Below are 26,738 nucleotides of genomic sequence, written 5' to 3' on the forward strand. Positions count from 1 at the left end.
GTTTAGCTATATCGGTGATGTTGGCTTGCGTGAAGGTGGGCGTTATAGTGCATTTCTCCTGCCCTGGTTGGGGCTAGGGCTTTTTCCAGGATTTTAGAAAGTGTTTCTCTGGCAAGGAGCCATGTGGAGAGGCAGGAGATGGGATAGGTTCCCCATCCCCACTGTGGTCTCCTGTTTGGGGGGGTCTTGATTCTCTCTATTCCTGTGATTTCTCCCTTAGACATCCTGAATACTTTAGGTCGGGGGAAGGGGATTCCTCCAGCTGATCCACATCCAGAAATGCTGAGATAAAATAAGAAGCCAGATGTGGTTCCATCTGAAACCCAGGAGAGTCCTTCCATTGTGCCCTCGGAGACCCGATAGCTCCAGGTCCCCAAAGAGTAATGTGGCACTCAATGCTGCTCTCCTCCACCCTTCACACAAGGAGGGTGCCCAGTTCAGTTCTCCAACCAATCCAAGGGACAGTCCCAGTATTTGATCCCACACATGCCAGAGAGGAGGGAGAGGGAAGGGACGGTCACAACCCGCACGTTCCCTGGGATGGGCTCTGTGATGCACCCTCCCTTGATACATGCCCGGCTCTAAAGGCGTTTGCAGTTTGCCACGGCCGTGGGAATAGTCACACTCTGATGTTGTCTCTCTTGTGATGTAGACAATTTTCAAATGTTCACCAGGTCTATTAAACAGGAAAATACAAACAGGAAAATACAAACAGCTTCTGCTATCCCTTTCCTTGAAAGATATTTTGGAAAATGTGACTCATTTACTTCTCTCCTAAACAGGAGAAGTAATATTTTCCAGCACTCCCTAAGGATGCATTTAGCCAGAAGCTAAGCCAGATGTAGAAATGTCTGCAGATGTTTTCCTTCCTTTCATAAAAAGAAGAGAAAAAAAAAAGAGAGAAAGAAAAGAAAACTGTAAAGCAAGAGTCAAGGTATGATTGACTTTTAAAGCACTGTTGTCCTTTTGGTTACCCTTAAAATCAAATCAGATCACAGCGCAAACACAGCATACAACCAGCTGGAGAAGGTCACATTGCAAAAGAATGCGGGTGGTCTCATTTTTTTAACAGCTAACGTAACAGAAGCACAAATCTTTCAGCCACCAAAGAGCCTCTCTTGGTTTGGCAATTGCCACGTATAATATCTGATGAACCCTGATGTCTCACTGCTCAAGGATAAAATCCCAGCAGGCAGGGGCTGAAGTAACAGCTACGCAGTCAGAGAGAAAAAATCTTGTATTATTATAGCAGCCACTTATTTTATTCGCCAGAATTAAAACCTCTTCACAGATAAAAGTGGGGATTTTTTTCATCCCACAAACCAATTTTAGATTTCTATAGAATCATTCAAAAGCAATTAATATCCTGCTCCTGGATTTATATTTGTTGCTCGCAGTGATGTCAGGCTTTGCAGTTCTAGGCTGTTGAGTGTAATTCTTTGGGGCTTTGGAGTCACTGCTGAGTGCCAGAAAATACCTTCCGTAAGTTCACAGATTTTAAATGCCTTTGGTAACACCAAAATAGTTTCAAGGCTTGTAGCTATCAAAACGTAGAAGATAATGCAATAAGGAATTGGTGCAATATCAGGCAATTCAATACACTGCAATTTCACTATTTTAGGGAGTGAATTTTTAGGGGAAGGGAGAGAAGAGAGAATCCAATAATCTGGTAACAGTACAGTTAGATAAGAACGACCAAGGAGCTTTTCCAAACTGTCCTAGTGCGTTGAGAGTGATAGACTTACATTGCCAGGGAAACAAGAATAAAATCCTTCACAAACAAGCAAGTAAACAACCCAAACCTGGGGTCTACACAAAAATGATTCATAGCTCTCATCCATTTACAGGTCTGTGTTATTCAAACCACAAAGTGAGCCTCCAATACCAGTGTTTGTTTTGGCTTTGTTTTATATAACAAAGGAAATTGTTGTTAAAACTCTAATTCAGATGTCAGCCGTGTGAGGCCATTCCCAATTGCAGAGATGTGAAATGGCAGAATTAACACGGCTGTGCCTGAAATTGTATGGAAGGGATGAATCCTGCTATATGCCCCTGAACAAAATGAACAAACCATGCCAAACATAGTGGGGTTTAGGCACCTCCTGCAATACAGGTACTGTTCTGATCCCATCCCATATCTCTGGCAGGTCTTTCTCCTGCCAAAGAAAGAAGCACATAATAGGAAAAGCGTAGGGTCAACAATATTGGACACAAAACCTTGCCAAAACATCAGCAAAACACATCAGTGATTATGACTGTTGGCTTATCAGCACCATTGATGTCTTATCGAGATTGGCATCACCCCAAGAATCTGGTGTTTGTGGATAAACAGGACAATTTCTTTTCTTAGGCCACATTTAATCTACAGAATTGCTGCATTGTTGCTCCTTGAAAGGCAAATGCAGATAAGTAAGTTAAATAAAGCTATAATTACGCTCGTGCCTGACATATGAGATTGTTAGAGGCCACCAGGCAGAACTGGCAGAAGATATGAGCTGGCTCAAAACGATTAGAGCAAAATACACTCAAGGACAACAGCAAAACCCAGCTGGAATCAGCATGGGAAGATTTTATTCACAGAATCACAGAATCACAGAATCACAAGGTTGGAAAGGACCCATTGGATCATCGAGTCCAACCGTTCCTAACACTCCCTAAACCATGTCCCTAAGTACTTCATCCACCCGTTCCTTAAACACCTCCAGGGAAGGCGATTCGACCACCTCCCTGGGCAGCCTGTTCCAGTACCCAATGACTCTTACTGTGAAGAATTTTTTTCTGATATCCAACCTGAACCTCCCCTGGCGGAGCTTGAGGCCATTCCCTCTTGTCCTGTCCCCTGTCACTTGGGAGAAGAGGCCAGCTCCCTCCTCTCCACAACCTCCTTTCAGGTAGTTGTAGAGAGTAATAAGGTCTCCCCTCAGCCTCCTCTTCTCAAGGCTAAACAACCCCAGCTCTCTCAGCCGCTCCTCATAAGACTTGTGCTGCTGTTCTGGGGGCCGCTCAGCACGATAGCATGGCTTGGGCTATGGAGTACAGAGGAGAGGTCATCATGCTGGAGCTAGAGTGGAGATGGAAGAATGGTTTTCCCTCCTAACTTTGGGGTGAAACCAAGCCAGCTTAGAAGGAGATAGGTCACCATCCACACACAAAGCCAGCGTTATAATACAGACAGATCTCGTATCCTTCACAGCATCACATCCTCCTCAGCAGGGAACAAGGTGAAGCTGAAAGGCCACAACAGATCTTTCTTTTTTTCATTTTTTTTTACATGTTTCTCTTCCACTAAACTCAGAGAAATAGGTACAGACAGCCTCACTCCTGCAAACATCTATTTGAACTGCAGCTGTCAGGAAATTAAGGTGGTTGAAGTGGGGGGGGGGGCTGTAAAAGGTTCATCAGTCTTGCCTTCTTTAAGGTCTTCAGTCCTGAAGACAGATGTGTTTGGGAATGCAGCAGAACACGGTACTTGTGTGTTCAAAGAAACAGGCCTGCAAGGAACTCCTCTCCCCTTCCCTTCAGATTAGGGGGTTAAATAATAACAGTTAATTAATGATGCATCAATCATCACAAAATGCATGCCTGTGTGAGGAAAGCTGCCCCTGGGGGGCAATAAGCATTAAGGCCTTCCCTGGAGTTATGTTTTAAAGAAAGCCCTCGTGACAATTTCTGTGAAGCCACAAAGAGGATGTTTTAATCCTTTAATCTCAGGCTGAGGAAACCACCTCGCAGAAGCAGTTAAAAGAAAAACAAACGCTGTGCCGTTGCCTTCAAGGTGAGTCTCTGGAGGACAGGGGACTGTGCCGGGTGCTGGCTGTCCCCAACAAATTTAGGAGCTCAGGCTGAAAGCATCACAGAAAGTACCTCATCCTTGATGAGTAGAGATGGAGTAGCAGGGACCAAGGGAGAGTGGGTGGAGTGTCACCTTGGGGGTGAAATCCCCCGTGCCCTGACCCTGTGCCTGCCCTTCCCGTGCGAGCTTCAGGGGAGATGGGCGTTTGGACATGAGAACTGAGGAGCTCTGCTCGCACTCCGCTCTGCCAGATGAACATCCCAGGCTCTTGGCTGCCAGGACATTCATGCCCATCTGCTTGCATGGCACAGTGCCCTCTCACAAGTTGTCAGACAATTTCACGGGTGCCAAAAGTGCCTGGACTTGAATAGGTGGCCTGGATACGCTGCAAAACCCATCTCTTCTGCGTGGCCTCACCGACTGTTAGCAGAGCAGGACCTGGCTGGGCTCACAGTGCCCGGAGCCATGGACGAGCTCCGCACTGGCACTGCAGCAGGAAAGTGGAGGCTTTGCCGCCCCTTCGGGAGAAGCGTTAATGCCCTGAGCACTACAGAAGCACATAAAAAGCAGCTTCTGTACCAAAATACCCAGCGCACACCAAGATAACTTCAAGGCACTGTGACACAGTCAGCAGCACAAAAGCCCAACTCTCCAAAGCAAAGCCACAAGAGGTGCTCAAACCTCCACAGCTCCCCACGGGCGGTGACAAGTAGGTCACGCAGAGCAAAGAAAGGGCATGTTCTGTGCTAAATTCCCAGTTACCCAGCTCTTGTACCTGGGGTCAGAAGGCTGTAAAAAAAAGACAGTTTCAGCTTGGAGCTGGCTCTGGAAACAGGAAAATGAGGCAGGCAATGGGAAAAGCAGGCTCTGCCATTCTTGGGCACTCTGTTTTGCTGGTGTCAGAGCCCCAAGATTTCAGGTTGGCTGCTGCTGCGAACGGGGAGAGACACAGAGGCTCGTGATGGCACTGGATCCACGCCAAAGAGGACAGCTGCTGTCCCTGCCTAGCCCAAGGCTGGCAAAAATTCTCTGTGCTGCAGCCCATCCTTCTGTCGGTGACAACCTCTGGCCCCACATCTCAATCTTATGGAGAAAAACAGGATATTGCTTTAAGCTGCCTCTGCCATCATCGGTTCCCAGGAGGCAGAGCTGGTGTTCAAACCACAGCGTTGCTCTCCTCTCCTGTTAGCTGAGGCTCACGCAGGGCCCTAACACAAAACCTGGGCTTGCAACATGAAAGGCTGAAAAAGCTCTGGGTTTTATGCCCTGGGAACTAGATTTTCTGCTTAATAAACCCCTAAAGAATCAGATGCAGAAGAGTCTTTTTTTAAAAAAATTTGGCTGGATTATCATATTCCGGTGATTCAAACAGGCACAAATTGCAGGGAAACACAAATACACAGGGCTGAAATTCTCTTCATGAGATAGAACGCACAAAATCTAAGTCAGCCATACTGAAAATTAAAGAAAATAATACCAATCATCGTTAAGTTTCCCCTTGAACCTACAGATTAATTTAATCTTCATTTCTTTTGCTCTTTCATGCCAGCTAATCAAAGCAGTTTCAAATCCATATACAGACAGTGTGTACCCACAGTCTGTGTGCAATATTTCTGCTTACTATTACAGGTCTCCAGGCACAGCCACGGCGTTATTTGTCCTCTGGCTGGGTGACCACCCCTGCATGAAGAATTTGGACCACTGATTAGCAAGGTTTAAAAAAGGGGTTTGAAGTGCTAACAGGATCAGTTGGATGCTGCTGCTGAGAACAGTATCCGGCTTACGTGCTGGCTTGGATACTTTATTATCCATAGCACATAATCCAGCCCTTTAAAAATGCTTCTATTTACAACAGTTTCACTGCCCCCCCTACTCTCCAGCTCCCACACATTTGCAGATGCTATTTACCCTGGGTTTCTGCTACTTCTTCACATGCGAATGAGTCTTTCAGGCTTTCACACTTTTATTTACCCACATACAGAATGATACACTGAGGTGGGAAATTGTAAGTTATTAAGAAAAGCACTAACACTGTTGAACCAGATGCTGAAAATGAAAAAAAAGAAAAAAAAAAAGCCAGAAATGTCCAGCATGTCTTAAAGCTGTGTTATTAACAGCTATTATGGCTATTTTAAACACACTTTTTTTTGTTTGTTTACAGTAGTGAGTCACCAATAGCAGCATGTCAAGGGCGTAATTTGGACGCATGCTGTGCACTCTGTCCTAAGCATCTCAGCTTCGCCAAAACCTTCCTGTCTCGACCTGCAAGACACTTGTTACTTTGGTTGTGAGGTCCTCTTGAATGCCACTCAGCTTTCACATCATCACTGACCATGGTACTGTGTCACCTGAACCAGTGACCTCCAGGAAAGATGGATGTGGGCCCTCAGCCACTAGATACGCTGTTTCATCAGACTCATTATCTCCTACCCATTCCGATAGCCAACAGCCCCAACTCAAGAAACCTGTAGAAATGTTGAGGGTTTTAATATGCTGGATGTTAGAAGAGCAAATACACTTCAAGCAAATCTTGGTGTGAGTGGCCAAATCTCCATCTGTATCCTCCAAAGCAGTGGATATCCCCAGAGTTATCTGGGGAGCAGGGGCAGAGCAGGAGCATGCAAACTCCTCCCAGGAGGGAGGTGAGCATGGTACAACTCGTCTCCAGGATAAAGCTGGGCGTGCTGCTTCAGAGAGAAAACAGCTTTAGCCTCAGGTTTATGCCACAAGTCCTGCACAAATCATTTTTCCTCCCTGAATTTCAGCCTCTTGAGCCTAGTTTAAAGATTATAAATTGCAGAGAAATGGAGACAAATTCCCATGAAATATTTTAGGGTAGCAGTATCTGCATATGCTACTGAAAACATTCTAGACACATTCTTTTGCTTAGATTTACTAAGGACATCTTACCCCCCTGCTACAGCAATGAGTGCCCCACGTGCCAAGCCATGTTACTTTGCAGTAAATCGCACTTCATGCATTTTATGTTCTTCCCTCGATAACGTTTGCTGCTTTTCTGCACCGTTGCTACAGGGTAAGAACTAAGAAACTGAGGAACTGAAAGTGGGTCTCTGATTAAAAGACAAAGCCACAGGACTGCATTTCTTGGTGTGTAGAAAATTAAAATGAAGAAGTAGCTTGATTAAAACAAGACACTGAAGATGCCTTTTTCCTAATACACTGCAGTAACATGTAAAAAAAAAAAAAATAAGGCAGCTGCTTTAATAACTGGCTTTTAAAGAAAAAATAAACACCAGCATGTCTTTGTTCCTGAAAACTAATTAGCAAGATTCTATAAGCATGTAGGTAGAGGCAGCTAATCAAGCAGAGACACTTCACTACTGTAAAATATATCTGCCCACTCAGCTCTCCCTTAAAACAGTGATAAGGGGCAGATACAGGCGGTACCTGTGACCGTTTGTGTCTGTGTAAGACAAGAACAAAACCAGATATTGAGCATCATGTTCCGATGCCAGAGAAACCGCAGCAAATGAGCTGAAGAAAAATGCAAGGCTTGAATTATTCCTGCAAAAAGCCCCAGGCACAGCGACTGTGGAGCTGAAGTTTCCGTGAGCTGTGGAATGTTCTCCTTCCAGGAGCTGAGGATGCCATGGAGAAATCAGGGGAGCGGGATTTTGGGGAGAATTCACCAGCAACAGCGGATGACAGCTTCCCAGCACTGGGAGATGGGATGAGGCTGAACCCCATGGACATGGTGACATCCAGTAAAACATCCTGATTTGCTGGAAGAAGGTCTGCTCTCTCCCACCACTGGAACTCATATTCTCCTGTCCTGGCTGAGAGCAGCTCCTGCCTGGCTCCAGGAAGGGATAACCAGGAGCCACTCAGCTTGCACAACAGAACTGGTGCAGAAAGAGAGGGAAAGAGGTTTGTTTTCCCCTTCTTGGCTGCCAGCGTTGTGAACCACTGCTGTCGTGGATTCCTGCAGATCCTAATCTAAACGGACAACCTTTGAGCTACCTGGCCTTTGCAGACTTTGACTCTGGGGTTATTTCATAAACATGTTTGCAGAATTTGAGAACAATTTCTCCTAGGCTGGATGGGATTGATCAATATTTCAGCCAGCAGTTGCTGAGCTGTGGCAAGGGAAAATGCAGTGCACAGTGACAGACAGAAGACTGGATTGCATCGCTGTCCAGAGCCATCAGTCAACCTCAATCCTGATCCAACTCCCCTTGAAGTCACCACAAATTTTCCAATTTGCATAAATGGGATATGGAACACAGGCACTGCTGAGTGCTAAAACACAATTTGCATTGAAGTACTGAAGAAGTACAATCTGATAAATAGGACTAGTTACAAAAGAGAAAAACAATTCACGCACCAGAAGCTAAAGAATTAAAATACTACACGGCAGTACCTAGTGTCCTTATTCAGGACCACATTCAGATCTCATGTACTTTAAGAATTAAGTGACATAATTTATCCAGCTTACTTCAGATTTATTCCTGATGTAAGTACAATCAAATCTGCCTGTCAGTCTCCCTCGGATAAGTGTTTCAGCAAAAATTTGGTAGGTAAGGATTTGAATGCCCTTACAAAGCCCAAAATCTCTTGGATGAGTTCCACAGAATATCTGATTACTGATTGTTATGTCCAGCAGCAAAGACAGCATTTCCTTTTCACAACGTAATGAGACGGAACTCCTTGCAATTTTAAAATACACCTGTATAAAATGAATACCAGGTTGGGATTACTAGCGTCAACCTTTGCAACTAGTTTATTCAACTTTAGTTCTCCAGTAACACACCTTGTGCAGAACCAGAGCTCTCCAGGGACCAGTACAGTAACACGGCTTAAGCCAAGCAACAAAACATAGCGGCTGCATTTGTACTTTGACCAGCAACTGCTCAGACAGGTTTCATGCAACACATTCCAGTGTGCCAAAGCGTTAATCCTAAAAGGCTATGAGCATAGCAGCTACTGCATACGTATCGCACTTCTCTAGCTGCTCAGAGAAAACATTGCAATTTGATTTAATTGCTATGTTGACTTATAACAGTATGTTTATACTGGATGCCTGCCAGCTGAAATGCAACAGGTTTGCAAGATGTATTTCCTCAAAACAGCATGACATGGAATGTAATAAGGAAAGCAATCTTCCACTAGCCCCAATTCTGAAGTTCATTTCAACTCCTCTGACTTGGAAGCAACGCTATCAAATCGAAAGAATTACACCAACCTAATTGATATGATAATCAGGCCTGGAGGCTGCATTTTGCAGGTACAACAGTCACACTGCAGCTTTGGTAAGGGAATGTAACTGTAGGAAATAAAAGCTATTAACAGTTGCTTGCACTATGGGGATTGTTTGGCCTATTTAATATCACTATCAAAAGATGCATTATTTGTTGAAAAATCCTAAAAGGAAACCGAAGAGAAACTGAAGGAATGTTGTTAATTCTTTGTTGCTCTAAGTATGAAATTGAAAAGCCGTGCTTTGCCAATCAAAACAGAAATATTATCTTCCCGATGACCTTGGTGCCAAATTTGAGCTCAGCCAACAGCACCCATGTCTTTGATCCAAAAGATATGCTGTAAGAACGTTACAGATACTGAAAGGTGAGTGTGCTAGTTTTATTTTTCTAGGGCATTAGCTTCACACTAGACTGCGACTACCAGCTTGTGTTGTGGCTGGCGCTGGGATGCCTCATGTCCCCGAGAGCTGCAGGAACCAGGAGATGCTCCCACCTGGCATTATTTCAACAGCAGAGAGTTTCAGGAGGGATTACACGGCCAGAAGGTATAAAGACATGGGCAGCAGCGTTTGATCAGTTAATAAATGGCTGAGACAGTCACCTGTGATTCAAGGAGACTGGATTTCATGAACGCAAAAGTCTCTTCTGGCCTGGCATCACCCTGATGCTAATTGGTTCTACTTTATTAAAGACTTTAGCTGTGTCCTTCAGCTACTCAAAGAAACGGCCATGCGGTTCTTACCAAATCTGTACTGTGACTCGTAAAAACAGAAGACAAGGAAAAATATGTTAAAAATATCAGCAAAATCTAAAGTTGGAACAGAACTGGCTTTTATCTCAGTTTCGGTCAAAAGTGAAATCACTAGATGCAGTAGTATTTCTTTGAATGGAACAAATAAGCCTCAAATATTTTATAGTGAATACTTTTTCTACACATTTGTACAGAGCACTCTATAAAACTGGGACTGTCATTCTTAAACACATACCAAGGGACACTTTTCTCACCACTCCAGTAACAAGATATAATTTTCTATTTGATCACATTTGGCTTTTCCATAAGGAACTGTAAAAACTTCTCTCAAAATCCTGGCAACATTGTATGCAATAGGAATCCGAACACTGACTCTGCTGGAGCAGAATCTCCCCCTTCAAGAATAAAGCCTTGGGAAGAAAAAAAAATAGTGTGTTGGTTTTGCTGCTGAGCCAGCTATTTAACTACACCAGCTAGCAGAAACAAAGGGAAACCAAATAAAACTATAAAGCGCATGTTCCTTTCGAGCCAATAAGCCAAAATTCTTTGAAATTTATGGGTTTACACCATCCCCACCTGATAGGTCATATAGTAAGCTATGGCTGCAGATATCAGTGATCACGTAAATAAATTTTATTATGCTGTACAATATCAGCGGAGTTAGACACACTAATCATGGGAGAAAGGGAGGTTGCTATTTTTTTCCTGTCCCATCTGGTAATAATTTTGTATGATTGAACTGTTATGAGCTAAATAAAACTACACATTAGCTGTAAGATACATTGCAAATACATTAAATCTTCCCTGGAGTTTTAGCAAATACTCGCTTTTTCTATGATGCATTTGGAATTAGCAAAGGAATCTACACTGGGCCACAGGATTTATAAATAGATTTGGCTTCCTCTGTAACACTTTATGGGCAATTATTCCAGAAAATGAAGATGCAGAGACGCAAATAAATAAAATAATTGCCGTTGATCAGGCTTTATTTACCACTATCGTATTTCCCTGCCTGTTAAGCTTCCCTCCTCTCATTTGCTCCGCTATCCTGAATCAATGATCAGATGAAGAGTTGTCAGTTAATATCAAACACCGAGCACAAAAGGTGCCAAAGGCAGATTCTGTTTTTCCCATTTCCAGACCCTGCCTGGGCCCTTCTGGAGCTGGCTTACTCCCTGGATAAATTCAACATGGGATTAGGAGGCTGGGAAAGGGCACAGCAAGTCAGATGAGTTCTGCAGGGTTTCAAGCAATTTGCCAGGGTGTATATTTTGCTATGACTACGCTGCAAAAGTCACTGCCAAAGGTCTGGAGACCTCCCCTTCTGCTAGCAGATGCCTGGCTCTGTCAGGGAAGGGTCCGTATTGTCTCCCCTACCTGCTGCAATCCTGCTTGATATCAATTCAGTTTAGAAGATACCGAGTACAGCTATATATATATAGCAAAAATAGCTTTTCAAGTAGTTCAAATGAATCAAAGGTAAGTAGAGACTGGCCTCGTGACTGCATATTACCCTATAGGTACCTCAAACGATTCAGCTTTCATTACTTTGGATCTCAGACAGGGTGAGAGACTCAAGATTATCAATTTTCTTCGGGATCAGGCCTGAAATCCTACTGACACGAACTCTGCTCTATAAAAAACAGTGGCTCGTTCAGTTTAACACACAGATGCAACTCATATTGCCTTCTTCTGCACTGAAGAGATGCGCTGAGGCCCCGGTTTTCATTTGCAGCTTGGTACTCAGCGCTGTTCAACGGTTGTGTTACCTGGGATTCATGAAAAAGGTTGCTTGTACTAAGAGGCTTATCAGCTCAAGAGAGAGAAAAACATAATTTCTCTTGCTTTGAAAAGCCGTGGAGCTGATAACCCAGTAACAGCTGAAACACATAGAATGTACCACATGGGGATGTCCTGACTATCCTCCCAGGGCTCACTTCCACAACCTGACTTCAGCAGCGGTCATCAGGATGATGTTTCATTTAAAAAAATTAAGCTATTCAGAAAAAGCGTCCCAGTCCTGATGACCACGGAGGTCTGGCCCTGGTCTGTGAGATCCCTATAGCCTCCGGTCCTAGGAAAGTCACACTTAGTTTTGTGAAGCCTGGATCAGAAGGGTACCCTGCAGAAATGAAGGAGCAGCAGAAACATCCTGGAAGACTGTCTAGGGTCTGAAGAAGACCCAGCAAGAAGAAGTGTCACAGCTTTAAAGTCATGGGGGTTCTTTATTTGGTAGTTCTAGGCTGCTTATTTTTGTGTAAAGAAATGATGCTGCAAAACTCTCCACGAACTTCAACAACAGTCCACAAGCTGGTGAAAGTGGCCAATGGGACCAGATGCCAAAGTAGCTAGAAAGATTTATGCTAGCTGAGCATCTGGCTCCCTGTTCGCTGTTATCAGAATGAAGACAAATACTTGCAGACATCCTTATTCAAAATCACTAATGTGTTCAGCGATGCTCAGCACAAATGCAGCAGCATTCCTGCTGTAAGGTGTGCTGCCTGGGAAAGCAGCTGCTCAATGCTCTAACGCTGCTTTTTCCAGTGGCATATGCAATGCAAAGAGAGGTGATTTGCCCTTCAAATCAGGCAAAAGGAATTATTAAGACATCATCGTTTCCTATTATTCTAGTGGATGGTAGTAATTGTTTCTACACACGAACGTGGGCATACCTCTATTGTCATCCATCATCTTGCTAAGGCTGTGTATAGTACAGTAGAAACGATAAACTTTTTATTTGACCTCATTAGAATTCCCAGGATTACAATGTCATACCAATTATAACGATTATCTGCGTCTCAGCAAATGGAGAAGTAACAAATTACACACTATGTAAAAAGCCAACAGAACAACCACAATTCTGGCAAATAGTTAAAGGCTGCTCAAACCCATCTAGTTCTTGATTCAGGTGCAGGACAAGATACAAATTGTGTTTATATGCATCAAAGTTGCAGATGTAGGAGGATGGACCAATAGACTGAGGAACTGAGGATCTGAAAGTTCAAGGAAAGGGCAGAGTGAGGAAGGGAAGATGTTGGAGCTGATGCTCTCTGATACCACCTTCCCTCTGACTTGCCACTATTATCTGTGCCGCCTCTGACCTCTCCCTGGCAATCAGTGGTTCACTAGAAACATGAAGAAATTTGTGTGCAATTTGGGAAGTAACACAGAGGCATTCAGCCTTTGCACAAATGCCATGTGCTGCCTGGAAGTTCATAGGCTTTCCTTGTGATTCCCAGCATAAATTCGCATAAGGAGTGCCCCTGCTCAAACATGAGTTGAAGGAAAGTGGTACCGATTATTCGGCCTTTCTAGCAGTGAAATGAGATCAAGTCAAATCCTGACTTATCTGAGGTCAGTTTATAGCAAAATCTATGGTGAAACAGGGAGTTTCTCAGTCTCCAGCCAGCAGCTTACCCCCCAAGCTGTGCCTCCCACTATAACTGTAACACAATGCCAACACATATTCCTAACCACTTATTCTTGGTTACTTTAGTCTTTTACGGACCATGCTAGAGGAAATTAACTGAACTTCCCTACAGTGGGAACAAGAGAGGAAAATGAATTTACTGTTCCAGTGGCACCATTGACACCGATATTGAGTAGCTTCAATAACCATTTTGCAGCTCCGAGTGTCTTTACTAAACCCTCCACAATAAGTACAGAGTAATTTTCCTTATTATAACACAAACATACAGGTTAGGATTCAGAACTCATTTACATCTGCTTTGTATCTGAATAACTTCCCTGATTTCAATGGGATCTGGGCAGGTGCATATCAAGGCTGCATCATCCTTGTCCTTCCCTTTCTCTCTAGATTCATTACCTCTCTCAGATCTGAGAGTACCACTCTCAGATAAACTCACTTACACAGAGTCAGTATAGTCACAGCCAAATGACTAATACAACCCTTTAATACAAACAACAATAAATCAATGGATTAAATTATAATTTATCAGCCAGATACTATTTAGCTCTTCCCAAAGCTTTGCTGAACCATGTCTCTTCTCTGGCCATATTCCAGAGAAGCATGGACTCTGGATAAAGCTCAGGCTTGTGGAGTAAATTTACATAACAAAGAAATGCTGAAAACATACTGTATTTGTCATGGGAGATTTCACAGAGATCAGAGTGACTAACATTCCCGAGAAGACTGCAATGTATCTGAAGCCTCTCAATGCCTTTTCCAAAGACCAGTCTAGCAAGGCAAGGTTTCAGCAGCTCCTGAAGCTCTGCATTCAGCAGCAAGCCTAGGGAACCAGACACATCGACCCGAGAGATACCACAGAAAACTTTCGGCGGCTTAGAAAATGGCAGCAGGCTTTTGCATCACAATTTCACTTTCCAACACAGATTTTCTTTACTTACTTCATCGGTTTGAACAATGCTTGTCCATAGTTCTGGAACGTCATGATCAGTTTCAGCTGGGTGCCTCCTGATTTCATGGCTGCGGGAGAAAAAAAAAAGGGCTTTCAAATGCTACATGCTGATCTACTTACATTCAGCTTCCTTGAAACAAAATCACATATCTTTTGCTCTGTATTAGATTCAGCACTGCGATATCTGAGCACTAAGCGGGGTAATCCTAACCGGACAACAGATTATTCAGCAGGTGCAGAGTCCAAGGGAGGGCTTTGGGCTGCCAACCAGGACTACGAACAGACTGGACTCCCTGTGTCTTCTCCAGTTGGCCACTATGCACCCTAATTGAATGGCATGTATAGAAACAGACCGTTGGAGTCTTGTTTTCTCCATCTTCAATAGCTTTTGGAGTTCCTTCTAACAAGGGACTCGCATTGGGAAAGGAGATGGGGTGCTTTCAAGCAACACTGCAGCTGGGCTGTACAGTCCAATGCACAGCAGACGTCTCCTTAATTAAAACTATGAGCAGATACTATAGCAATCTCTGATCTCCTCTGTGATTTTAATAATTGCTTCTGAGCAGTAGAGATATGTAAATTCACCTCCTCTACGCACAGTGGATATGTACCCAAGCCCATCCATTAACTTCAATGCACATCAAGGCGGTTCGTATGGAAGAGCAGAGCTGTGCAGAGCGGGCTGCTGGCTCTGCTGGGAGGGGAGGAGAGGGCACACGGAGGTGGCAGGGACTGTGGTCCATACTGCACACCGAGGGACATCTTTGCTCAAATACTAAATGTGCTCACTTCTCAGCTGAGAGCTAATTGGAACTTAAGACTGACATTTATTTATACCAGCCTGCACAAGTTGGACAATATCCTGTTAACATCCATGTTTCTAAAGTCAGAAGGTACTTTTTTTTAATAAAAGGATTCATTAAAAAAAAAAGCATTTTACTCAATGATAAGGTTACTTAAAAAAGACAAATATATACTTTGGCAAATCAGCTGCTTTTTTACCACCTCAATCCAAACCGCTCTGAATAAATGAAATGACCTACAACCTGACTCCTTAATTCGCTTCTGTGTTCAGAGAGGCAGGCCATGGCAGTCGTGTCTGCGCGGATGAGTCAGTCCTTTAAAAATGCTTCCTACATATGATCAGATAATCAACCCCTTTCTTTACATTTCTGACAAAACCCATGTCAACTGGAGAACTACATAAATGCCAAGCTACCTTGCTCTGTAAGTTTTGACTTAGAGCTGCCCTTGTTCCACCCTTATAGCTTGTTCATTTTTTTCTCTATCCAATGCCATCAGCTGCACATCCTTTCAATTCCTCATCTCTGTGTCTTATTACTGATAGGTCATCAGCTCTCTTTCAGCACTTGTAATCTATATTTTTGCAACAAAATGCTATGCAAATCTGGTCGGTGTAATTATACTTCCATTAGAATAAAATCCCTCCTGCCTTGTTGTGTTGCTGACCTCAGCCTTCTCTTGCATTTCCAGTTTATCCCAAAGGAATAAATAAATAATTAGAAATTAAAGGGCATTAAATAACTTGCACAGAACAGGTAAAGCAGAAGCATATGTTGTTCACATATCGAACTCCCTTTCTTCTGCAGGTCAGTTGATCTGCCCCTGAGGGAAGAAGGAGCAGTAGACCTTTTCATACCCATCCTGGAGCCTGAAGGCAAAGAGAAGCAGCAATCCTCCAGCCAAGAACCTAAATATGCTGTCCTAAGACCATTATAGGCCAGGTATGCACTCTGGAAACACTTCTGGTTGGTTAGGACAGCAGGCAGCTGGAGCTGCCCTTGCCTCATGCCCACACGGATGCATGGCAATGCCCAGGACCAGCCCCCACCACCTTCCCTACGCAGATGCTGTCAAAGGTATGGGGTTTGCACGGTTATTTAAGGCATAATCTGTATGATAGCCTACATGAACAGGTGTATCTCCATCTAGGTCAGTAATAACAGCCTCATTACTAAAATGCAGAATTGCCTCCTGTCTGTCACGCATAACTCTCCTCAGCTCTGCCAACCTCAACACAGTTGCTTGAATACTGCTCACACCAACTGAAGACCTAATGTTTTTTTCTCTAAAATTGATGTAATTTATGCTTTTTCTCTCAATTCTGAGGAGCTCAGGGGTTAGAAATTGAGTCCCTCTCCTCTGTGAGACGTGTACATCCAAAACATACCAAAGATCCTGTAAGCCACCAGAGAAAAGGGAAGGATAGAGCCTATTTTGAGGTATAGCTGGGAAGCCAAACAGTTGGGAAATCACAGCAAAGCAAAGAAGAAGGAAAAAAGATGTTCCAGTGTGCCCTTTTCTAAGCACAAAGCTTCGGATACACTAAGAGGACTGATTTCTCAGCAAATTGAAACCACTCGACAGATAATGATTTTGTTAGCAGCCGAACTCAACAATGACTGTGTCATCACCAAGCAGGGAAACGTATGAAGAAGATTAACAATTCAGAATAATTCTTCCATGAGACACAAAGGCCTGGTTTCCTGTCAGAAGGAATTGAGCTGAAGTAAGACACAAGCATCTCTCTGGTCTTTTTAGATCCATCTTATTGTATTGCCTTAATTGGTTGCAATAGTAGCCCCAACCAAACACAAGTTTTGCTGGCATGTTGTCCCCCACTGCTGCTAGGAGTAAACTTGGGATGTCCTCAAACCAGGGGATGATATTGGTAGGAACAGTGCCCCATTGTGCCTTACAGCAGGGCATGCTGGAACCCACATGCATCATGGCCAATGCGTGTCAGAGCTCCACATTGGTTTCATCCACGTCATCTGGACTCGCATGCAGATACTCTCCCTTTGGCTGCTCATTCAGTGCTACGGATGTGTCGGTCAGGCTGGAGGTGACTCAAAGCCACCCTCCAAGTCAGACTAGTTAAGAGTCTAACATTGTAAGCAATGCAGGAGGGAAACACGGTGTTGAGCTTAGACCGACCGTCCTGTTGAACTCAACAAGATCCTTCATGCACCTCCAAGCTAAGCAGACTTGGGAGCGGGGCCTGGGGAAAGCCACCAGCTGCCCAGGGTGCCCAAACTTTAGGGGTAGTAATGCCAGAAAAAAACGGGTCTCCTTGGAGATAATTCATTCAGACTTCTAAGTCAGATTACTTCCCTTGTCCTAACATAGCGTTACGTTTGCCTGCTGGCTTCCCTCTTATTTTCTGAGCTTCATTCCTTCAGGAACTCCCTTTCTAACTCTCTTTAGACCCCAGTTATACATGTCCCTCTGGCCATTACAGCCAAACAGGAGTAGTCCCATCATCTTCCAGGAGCTTATACTGAACAAATACTGTTTGCTTACATGGAGATGCCCTTGTTCCTTCACCTACTGCCCATAGGAACGTTTCTGAAGCATTAACAATACCCAGAAGCAGCATATACAATTTTCCAAGAACTCGGAGGACGCTAAACAATCACAATCTGTCACAACTACAATCAGCAAGCTTAGGTATTTTTAAGACCTTGCAATATGAGACTGTATTGACTCCACAGGAACCACTAGTCACACTCTGAATTCATCTTTTTTGTTTTTTAAGCTTAAAAATATTCTGAAGATACTGTAACATCACAGGTCATGAACAGCTCTGTAAAAGACTTTATAAACCTGCTAGCTCCCAGCAGGTACTTCAAATCAAGTCTTACACAGCTCCTGGATATACTGGCACAGTGTTAAAAAACAAATCCCAGTACAATAATTACTTTTTATCTTCAGGCAACTCAAAGCCTCTCTTTTCCCCCCAATGAAGAAGAAAATGGAAAGCAGCATTAACCTTTCCTGTTAACCCATTGCAAGGGCTTTTGGGTGTGATCAGCAATCTTCCTAACTTCGGGAGGCCATGCAAAAAAAAAATTCCCTGAAATATCTTTTTGCTTGAGTGTGGGATTAGAGTCTTGTCCTAAGACTAGTGAAACTGGTGGGATTCCTTCTGGTTTCTCTGACAGACTTTGGATCAAGCCTCCAAAAATCCCTGCTCCTTTTACATCTATGAGCCTGTTGTCACTGCCACATGCCATGTCTGCTACTTCCCCGCTTTGTCCTCTCATCAATACAAGAACTGAATTCCCCTCCTGATACTTAGACACCTTCCAATATAAAAGATGCAGTAGTATCATCTCTCAATTACCTTTTTATCACTGTATGCTATGTGCTGCCTCTCTCTTCTAAAGAACGTGGTACTAATGCCTAGCAGAGGCTCAGTGTTGCCCGAAGTGATCTGACCTGAAAAGATTTGGAGTTCTAATAGATCTGGATTTCCAGCTCCTCTGTTTTGATGCATGATAGCTCTCATCCTCCTGGCTTGTCTAGACTATATCATCTTTCAATGGAGAGGGAGAGTCTCAACAGGACCCACGAACCCAGATTTGCTCAGAATTCAACAAATTTTTGAAATTGCATTTAATTACGTAATGTTAATGCCTGAGAAGTGAGATACTGTCAAAGTTTAGGATGCAGAAGCATTTGAAACAGGATATTCAGATCCATTTTGGATTCCTATTTATAGATCAAGCTTAAATCTAACATAAACATGTTGATTTGCTTTAACAAATAACATATTGCCTGAGGCTAGAGACATGGCCCTGGTACAAGCTGTAAAGAACATATTTCAAAACAAATCCAAGCCCTCATCATCTCTTAATTTGTTCTTGTTCAGCCAACTCTGCTAACCTGTTTTTAAAGGCCTTTCTTGATTTAGTCAAGAGAGTAAAAGACTTCTGGAGAGGAAGAGATCTGTGAAATCATTCAGAGGCATTGGTAGTACATCCTAGGTCTCTTCCTTTCTGGAATTGCATATTAAATCAGTCTGTTGACTCTTGGCAGATTCATTGTTTTCTTATACAGTAAATCAATGATGCTACATTTCATTATAGCTTTTACATGTTCTCAACAGCACTTTTCCCCTTCCTTTGGATGAGTTTTTTATAATTTCCTGTAGCACCAGAATTTAGGTTCAGTATTTAGCATCTTGTCTTTTTCCTTTCATTTTTTTCCTTTCCTGACTTGAAGCAGAGTCCACCTTAGCTAACTGCAGCACTTATTCACTGTGTGAGCAATCACCCATGCTTGCTCTCTAATTACTGCCTGTACAAACTGAAGGCATCACAGGTTCAGAAATGAACTCACTCAGGGATTGTTTCCAAACCTCTCCCACCACAGCATTTAAAGAACCAAAAATTAAAATGCAACTAAACCCAGGAATTACAAAAGCCTTTCCTGCTCCAGAGGCAGCTCCACCGCACAGCTCCAGACAGCAATGTGAGCGAGATCAAGATCACACTGCCCCTACAATGCACCATGCCATATTTGTTGTTTAACTGCTGACAGTGCTGCCACAATTATGTACAGATGTCTTGTAAATGTGCAAGAAAATACCTAAGTAGGGTTATTTATGCATGCAATAAACAGTTACGAAAGGCAAAGGAAATCTGCAATTGCCTGTGCTTTTCTGAAAACTGGGTTTCAGCGCTCGGTGGAAAAACAATTCTCTCTAGGCTCTATTTACGGCAGGAGGAAATTTTCAGTGAATTAAATCAAATTAAGAGCGATCCCGTTATGCTGAACAAAACGAATAGGAAATACATATATTGATGCACAATCCATCCTCAGCTTGAAAGCTCAGGGTAACCCTGTCCTTTTCAAGGCCAGCTCTAGGTGTCACTGTGGGAGCTGAATGTGATGCTCCTTCCCATCCATGATTTGTTCCATTTAAACTTTAACATCAAGAAAATGTCACCTTGGTGCTCCCTGCTCTTGGGAATTGCTTCTGTCACCATTTTCATTTTAAAATAACGCTGCACGTTACAGAGTCATGTGAGCAGTGCTGATAGATGGCAGGGGGATCAAGCTGGTCACCACTCTCCTCCCGATACAATGCGAGCTGAGCGCTGAAATTACAGTGTGGCTGAGAAAGTTGCTTAGCTGCAGTTTGGATCTAATTATTGTAGGTATCAAGAACCAGCACAGAAAATCACCTAATACTATAACTGCCAAAGCAAATCTAAATACTGGGAAGAAACTGAATAAAGCAGTATCCCATTTCATCTATGAGCCTGCATATTTAATTCTCCCATTTCTAAAAAAGAAGCCTGAAGTTTGAGCATTACGAAGATTTCACTTTAATTCTAACCTTCTTTGCAGGTGCCTTAAAAAAACAAAATGATATAAATTGACCGTACAGAAAAAAAACTAGACAACTGAGAAAATACGCAGGAATATGAAAAGAAACAGCCCTATAAATATCCTTTGGTCAAATATATTACTCTTCATTAACTAGCGTACGTGCTTCTGAATCCCTGCTGCTGCTCTGTAAAACTGCAGTAAAACTGAAAACTGGCAGGTATCACTCTAAAACATGTATTTTTAAACACCTGAAAAACCAAGACGTGCTGCACCATGTAAAAAATAAAATAATATTAACAATATGCTCTTTCTTGCTTTGCAACCTGACTGAAAGCTCCTGAGACCCCAAGGAGGCAGGCAGCGGATGCTACAAGCAAAATTCAGATCCTGGCATCTTTCTATTGACAAAGAACCCTTTCCATTTCCATAGGCTTGATTTTAGACTGGGATTTATGTGTAGGAATCATTCCTTGTCAGTTCCCACAATGATCGGTACCAATACCAAAGGTACCTCATGTTTTAATTTATGGAAATGATATTGAATCATTGATAGGAATCATGGCTCTGTACTTTTGTCAGGGGCACAAGAGGCCCTACCGTGCTCTGAAGAGCCTTGTTCAAACATTGACAGAGAGACAATCCCATAGGAAATTGCTAATGACAATCATAAATCTTCCTCCATGGGCCCATGGCCCTTTCCCCTCGTTGATCTGAAAGCTCTATCAAAACCATAATTAATGGAAACCTCATGACACATCTATATGACACATTAGGTGAAATCATGGCCCCAGGGAAGTGAACGGCAAAACTTCCACTTACGTCACCAGGACCAGGATCTCACTCCGACTTTTTCTAATAACCATTTTGCTGCTAGGTTAACTGAAGCATAGAGAGGTTAAGCAACATGCCCAGAAGCACAAGTGAAGAGTGACTACTAAACTATCATTTCTTATTCTTTCCTCCCTTTTTTTCCCCACTATTTTCCAAGTTCCTACATGAACCTTAACCATCCCACTGCTCTGCAGAAGTGACAGACTTTATGGCTCGAATACTGCTGAGTTTGCTGCAAACACTGCTCTCCTCCTGCGCAGACAACACCGCTGAGCTCTAATGTGTTGAAGAGGTAGATAGAGATCAATACACTTAGCAGCCACGCAGTATGAAACACCGCTATGGGCAATGAGTTTTGTGTAAACCTCAAAGATGAGCTGGGAGATGGTTTGGTTGAGTACCACCTCGGCACAGAGCTGGGGACAGCCTGGTCCCTCTGTGGGGAACAGGGAGGGGCAGAGCATCTGTCTTTTGCTCCTCAATGAACATGCTCAAAGAGCAATGTTAACACATGTTATAAAGTGTTGGCTCAATCCCCATTGGCACATGTCACTAATATTCCAGAAACTGGTTTTCATTGAGGGGAGAATTCAGGAAAGGCGAAGGCTATGTCAAGGAGAAAATCACTTGGACTACGTCTGTACAGTGCTTTTGTGCCCTCCAGCACAGACCAGTGGAGTGTGGGCAGAGTCTGCTGCTACCTGCAGTGCCAAATCTCAGCTAGGGAAGGGAAAATACACGGCTTAATTGTCAAACCTGAGCTCTGTAATGAATCACTCTGATCCAGAGTTTTGGGGACAGAAAACCCATCACAGGTTAATCAATGAGCCTGTGTCAGTTGTGTTTCGTGAGCTAGGTGTCCACTGGACCCTTGAATCCAATGTGTGGGATGGTACCCGGGTACCACAGACCGCCTTATACAAAATCCTGTCCCAGAAAAGCTCAGAGCAGAACTGTGTGCTGAGTACAGCCACTGGGCAGCTCAATTCATGGAGGCAAAGCTCTCCTGTGGCACCCTGCATTTTACACCTGCTCCACCCGGATCAGCCAAAGCAGCCCATTCTTGATGTCTGAGCATCTCCCTTATTCCAACTCAGCAGCTGCTGCGATTCACACGATGGAAAATGTAAACCTTGGGGTTGCTCACGCTATTCTTGCACAGGCCATTTCCTGCTGAAGCCAGGGGAATTTTTGCCTTGCAGGGTTAAAGACCTGCTGACCTCATCTCACAGTACCAACACACTATCAGCACTTTTACAGAGCTCCTGATGTTTCATCCCTCTAAAACAGACTTAGCAACTTAGTGGTCAGTACAAGCAACTTCATTTTCTGCCTGGCTGATGGAAACCACTGGCTGCGGTGCAGCTCTCTACCTCTGGAAACCACGGGATGTGCATTTTTTTAACATCCCAGGGCTTTCATTTGGGGTTGTGGTTTTCTTGCTCCGTGCAGCTAAGCAGGTAAATTCAAGGAGACACACGCTGCCATTCAACAGCTTTGGAGAAAAGCCCCAAATTGTGTCACCTTGTTTCACCAGAATCAAAGGTTGGCACGGGCGCATCCCTGTTGTGGATTTTCAAGCAGAATAAACAGAGCTGAACCTCCTCAGCTGGAGGCTTGCCTGCCTGCAGCTCCCTGTGTGATGCTGAGGGAAGCTGCAGCTCCGCTGAGCTGCAGAGCCCTGTGGCGCCCGATGCTCCTGCAGCCACCGCTGCAGAGCTGCAGGTCAGCAGCCTCTCTCCTTCCTCGGGAAGACGAGCACTGCCAGACACGGTCTTTCAAATAATAATCATCTATTAATACAAATCTATCTCATGCAAGATGCTATCTGCTTTTTGCCGTCCTTTTTCACTATTATATTTATTTTAAAGACTCAAATAGGGCACTTTCAGCCTGATTGAGACTAAAAGATCTCTGAAATGAATGGGGTTTACCTTGCTGGCAGATTTTTCAATCATTCAGGTAATACAGAACTGGCAGTATCTTTGTATGTTTAACAGGAAAATAAGCACAGAAGTGAGGAAGCAATGTTGTGGGCACACCAGAGAGAAGCCATGCAAAAATATTAATTAATATTCAAACAGCAATAAGATCCTGAACAATGAGGAAATAATCATAAAAGAATGATATATATCTGAACGTACCAACACTGGTTATCTTTTGGGAGACCAGGTCTTGTAGTAAAGCCTCAATTGCTGGATTATGTCTGGAATACAACTCGTACCGATTAATGCCAATGTGGAATTTTAACCAGTTTGGGTAGGAGTCTATGGAGGTTTCTCCAGTTGGCAAAAATTCTTCATTATCTTCATTTTGCCTACCACCAAAAACAAAAAAAAAAAAAGAAAAAAAACACAACAAAACAAAAAAACCCAAAAATGAGGAGAAAGAAACAATGTTACAGTTCATAACAGGCATCAAGAAACAGGGCTTAAAATGTGACAACTTGGAAAGTCTAAGCCCTACAGAGGCAGAAGTCCTCAGTTTGTCCCTGCACTGGTCGCGTGGCAGCTGAGTGGGAGATGGATTTTCACCTCCACTCTTCCTGCCTCATTTAAGCCCCATGAAAAACAGGAGCAAAACTCAGAGTGACATCACTGAGTGTTAGCAGAGGCCCTTACACAGCATAAACACAGACCTGCAAGTATAACATCGCGCTTAGGTTGCAGGCGTATTGCGTTGCACACACCTTTGACAAGTTTGACCCAAAGGACAGCATCATCCTGAACCTTTATTCCATGGGGACTTGGAGCTGGGAACTGAGACCGCAGCACTAACTCGACCCATTGTACCAAACGCTCCCACTCTCCTTTTTTTTCTTTTTTAAACAGAGAATGAGCAGAAATTGGATCACTGAACCAGTTGCTAAAGCATAACTCCGGGTGGTTATGCCCCTTCCCTAGCAGCAGGATATTGTTAGGGAAAGGAATTGTTCAAATGACTTCTCACTCCTCAATTTCATGTTAGTTCTGTGAACTAGGGCTGCAGGCGCTAATTAAAACGTGTACAACAGGCAGCTGAACTGTGGGCAGCGATGATAATGTCACTCTTCAGCGACTGAACACACTATCGCATCCGTTCGATCCAGAAGTCCTCTGTGTTTTCAGTCATCTCCAGACATGCACACATTTGACACTTGTGATTCTTTTTTTTTCTTTCTTTTTTTTTAACTCTCAGAGAGATGTGGACTTTTCCAGGTTGTTTCACTTGACGGTCAGTTTCGATTATCGGACGGATGGGGCCTGGATAATTCACACGCTCATGGGGCGGAAATGAGGAATATTTATCCTCTCTTTCTAAAGGTTTCGATCACGCTGACTGCTCTGCAGCTCGACAGAGCTTTCGCAGGGTACAATGCAGCTGTTTCAACATTACAATGTCAGCGTGTTTGGAAGAGGGTGCTGTTGTATCAGAGGAGCCTTTGGATTTTTCAGTCATTCAAATTTCTCAGCATTTACGAGCCAACAGGGCACATGATTCACAGAGGCAACGAACTGCTCTGAAGGCTGGGAAGAGGCAGAGGCGCTGGGACACTGGGAATTAACCAAGGGTGAAAAACATGGCACAGATCAGATCCCGAAGGCAGAAATCTCAAGGCAGAAACCTCAAGGCCAGGTTGGATGGGCCTTGGGCAGCCTGATTGAGCGAGATGTCCCTGGTCTTGGCAGGAGGGTTGGAACTGGATGATCTTTAAGGTCCCTTCCAACCCTCACTGTTCTATGATTCTATGAAATAGCTGCTAGGTGGAACGCTTTTGGGATATTAAACCTTGCTTTCGAGAAAAGTTGATGCCTTACTGCCTGGTCTCAGTGCTCGGAGCTTCGGTTGAGTGGAGACTAGGAAAGCACTGGAGAGGGAGGCGTGTGGACTCGCAGTCTTTCTTGCACTGTTTTCCTGGCAGCATCTGCCCCTGGTTATAGCTGGGGATGGGTACGGGGCACACGGCCCCCGTGGTCTCAGTGCCTTTCTCGCTCTCCTGTGTCTATTCTGCATTTCATAGCACTTTCTTTTGTTTTTTGGAAGGAACACCCACCCGTGTCCCATTCCTCTTTCTCCCAGTGACACCGAACCTCTCCGTTTAACCCTCCGCCTCCTCCAAACCCGCCTTTACCCCAACCCCGGCTACAAGACGACCCCATCCCTTCAAGGCAGCGATCCCCGGGGCAGAGCGCGCCGCTCGGTACCCCCTCCCCCCCCCCCCTCCCGGCACTCACCACTCGTTCCGCTCGGCCGCCCGCGGGTTGAACCTGATGTCGCTGTTGACATTGAAGAGGAGGTCGCCGTCGGCCAGCGGGGGCAGGGCGAGGCGGTACAGCGGGTGCTGGAAGAGCGCGGCCAGCGGGGCGGCGGCGGCGGGGGGCGGCGGGCGAGGAGCCCCGGGGGCGATCAACCGCCTGCCCCGCGCCGCCCCCCCCGCCCCGCCGCCGCCTCCTCCACCTCCTCCTCCTCCTCCCGCCGCCCGCTCCGCCGCTTCCCGGGATTGCGACGAGAGGTTGGAAGCGGGCTCGGCGCTGAAATCCTGCAGGATGCGCAGCGTGTGCTTGCCGGGCCAGCGCGGGGCGGCGCGGGGCGGCGCGGCGGGCGGCGGGCAGGAGCAGCCCGGGCGGCTCTCGGGGCTCCGGCGCTCCAGCCGAGGCAGCAGGTCGATCATGATGTGCATGGTGCAGGCGACCAGGAACACCATCAGGATCAGCACGCGGAACTTGCGCACCAGGAGCATTTTCATGGTCGGGGAGGAGAATAAATTACCGAGGGAGAGGGAGGGAGGGTCGGTCCCGAGGGGGTCGGGAGGGTGTGGGTCTTCCAGCCCCCCCTCGGGGCTTTGGCTTGTTCCTTGCGGGTGGGGAGGAGAGCGATCAAGTCAATAAAGTGATCTCCATAGGCGCCGGGAAATAAACAGGCTAAAAACAATAGGTCCTCATTTCTCAGTATCATCAAGAACTTGAGGGAGGAGGGAGGGGGGGGGGAAGGGAGAAGGGGAGAAATAAAAGGGGAAAAAAAGGGGAAAAAAATAAAAATAAAAATAAACCCGAAGCACCGAGCCTTTAAAAATCAACAGGAAAACAGAGCCAGCGGCGTTGCAATGTCTAAAGCCGTCCGTTCACGCTCGCTCTCTCTTTTTATTACAGGGATCACAACAAATAGGGAAAGCTGGTTCTTGCAAAGAAATCGCGTCTGACACCAGCTGTAATTAAATAAACTTTAAAAAAAATAAAACCAACAACAAAAAACACAGGGAAGGGGGGGGGTGGGAAGAATATATTAAGAAAACCTGTACGGCAAGGCGGCAGAAGAAAAAAAATCATCCATAATATTTGGCTGTGCTCGGAACGCTGACTCCCTTCCTTTGAATTTGACCAGTGATGCAGCAGAAGCGCTCTCGCTCCCTCTCTTCTCTGAGACTCTTTAAGAACATTGGCTGGAAAATAATTTTCTTAGAGCAGTTCCAGTTCCTTCATCCATCGCGTCCAGTGCTTGGGAGAGATTAATATGTTCAACTGAGATCAAGTCTGGGCGGCTGCTGTATCCGAGCTGAGCTTTTGCTTTGGCTTGGGTTGGTTTTTTTTGGCTGCAAAACTGTCTGATGGCAGAACTGCAACATAAAGGTTAAATATGGCACAGGA

The 26,738-nt window shown here is 44.6% G+C and overlaps 1 protein-coding gene across 2 annotated transcripts in view; it reads right to left on the bottom strand.

The window, feature by feature from the left end:
* FAM20C (FAM20C golgi associated secretory pathway kinase) overlaps positions 1–26,071 on the bottom strand; it is a 64,554-nt gene extending 38,483 nt beyond the window's left edge. For both annotated transcript variants that reach the window (XM_054080241.1, XM_054080240.1), the window contains exons 1-3: positions 25,329–26,071; positions 23,259–23,431; positions 14,132–14,210 (exon numbers count right to left, since the gene is read on the bottom strand). In XM_054080241.1, coding sequence (XP_053936216.1) covers positions 14,132–14,210; positions 23,259–23,431; positions 25,329–25,840 — 764 coding nt within the window. In that variant the 5' untranslated portion in view covers positions 25,841–26,071. The remainder of the gene's footprint in view (positions 1–14,131; positions 14,211–23,258; positions 23,432–25,328) is intronic.
* Between the last annotated feature and the right edge of the window lie 667 nt (positions 26,072–26,738).

Source organism: Cuculus canorus, chromosome 15 (genome assembly GCF_017976375.1).
Source record: "Cuculus canorus isolate bCucCan1 chromosome 15, bCucCan1.pri, whole genome shotgun sequence".
In the NCBI taxonomy this organism is placed as follows: domain Eukaryota; kingdom Metazoa; phylum Chordata; class Aves; order Cuculiformes; family Cuculidae; genus Cuculus; species Cuculus canorus.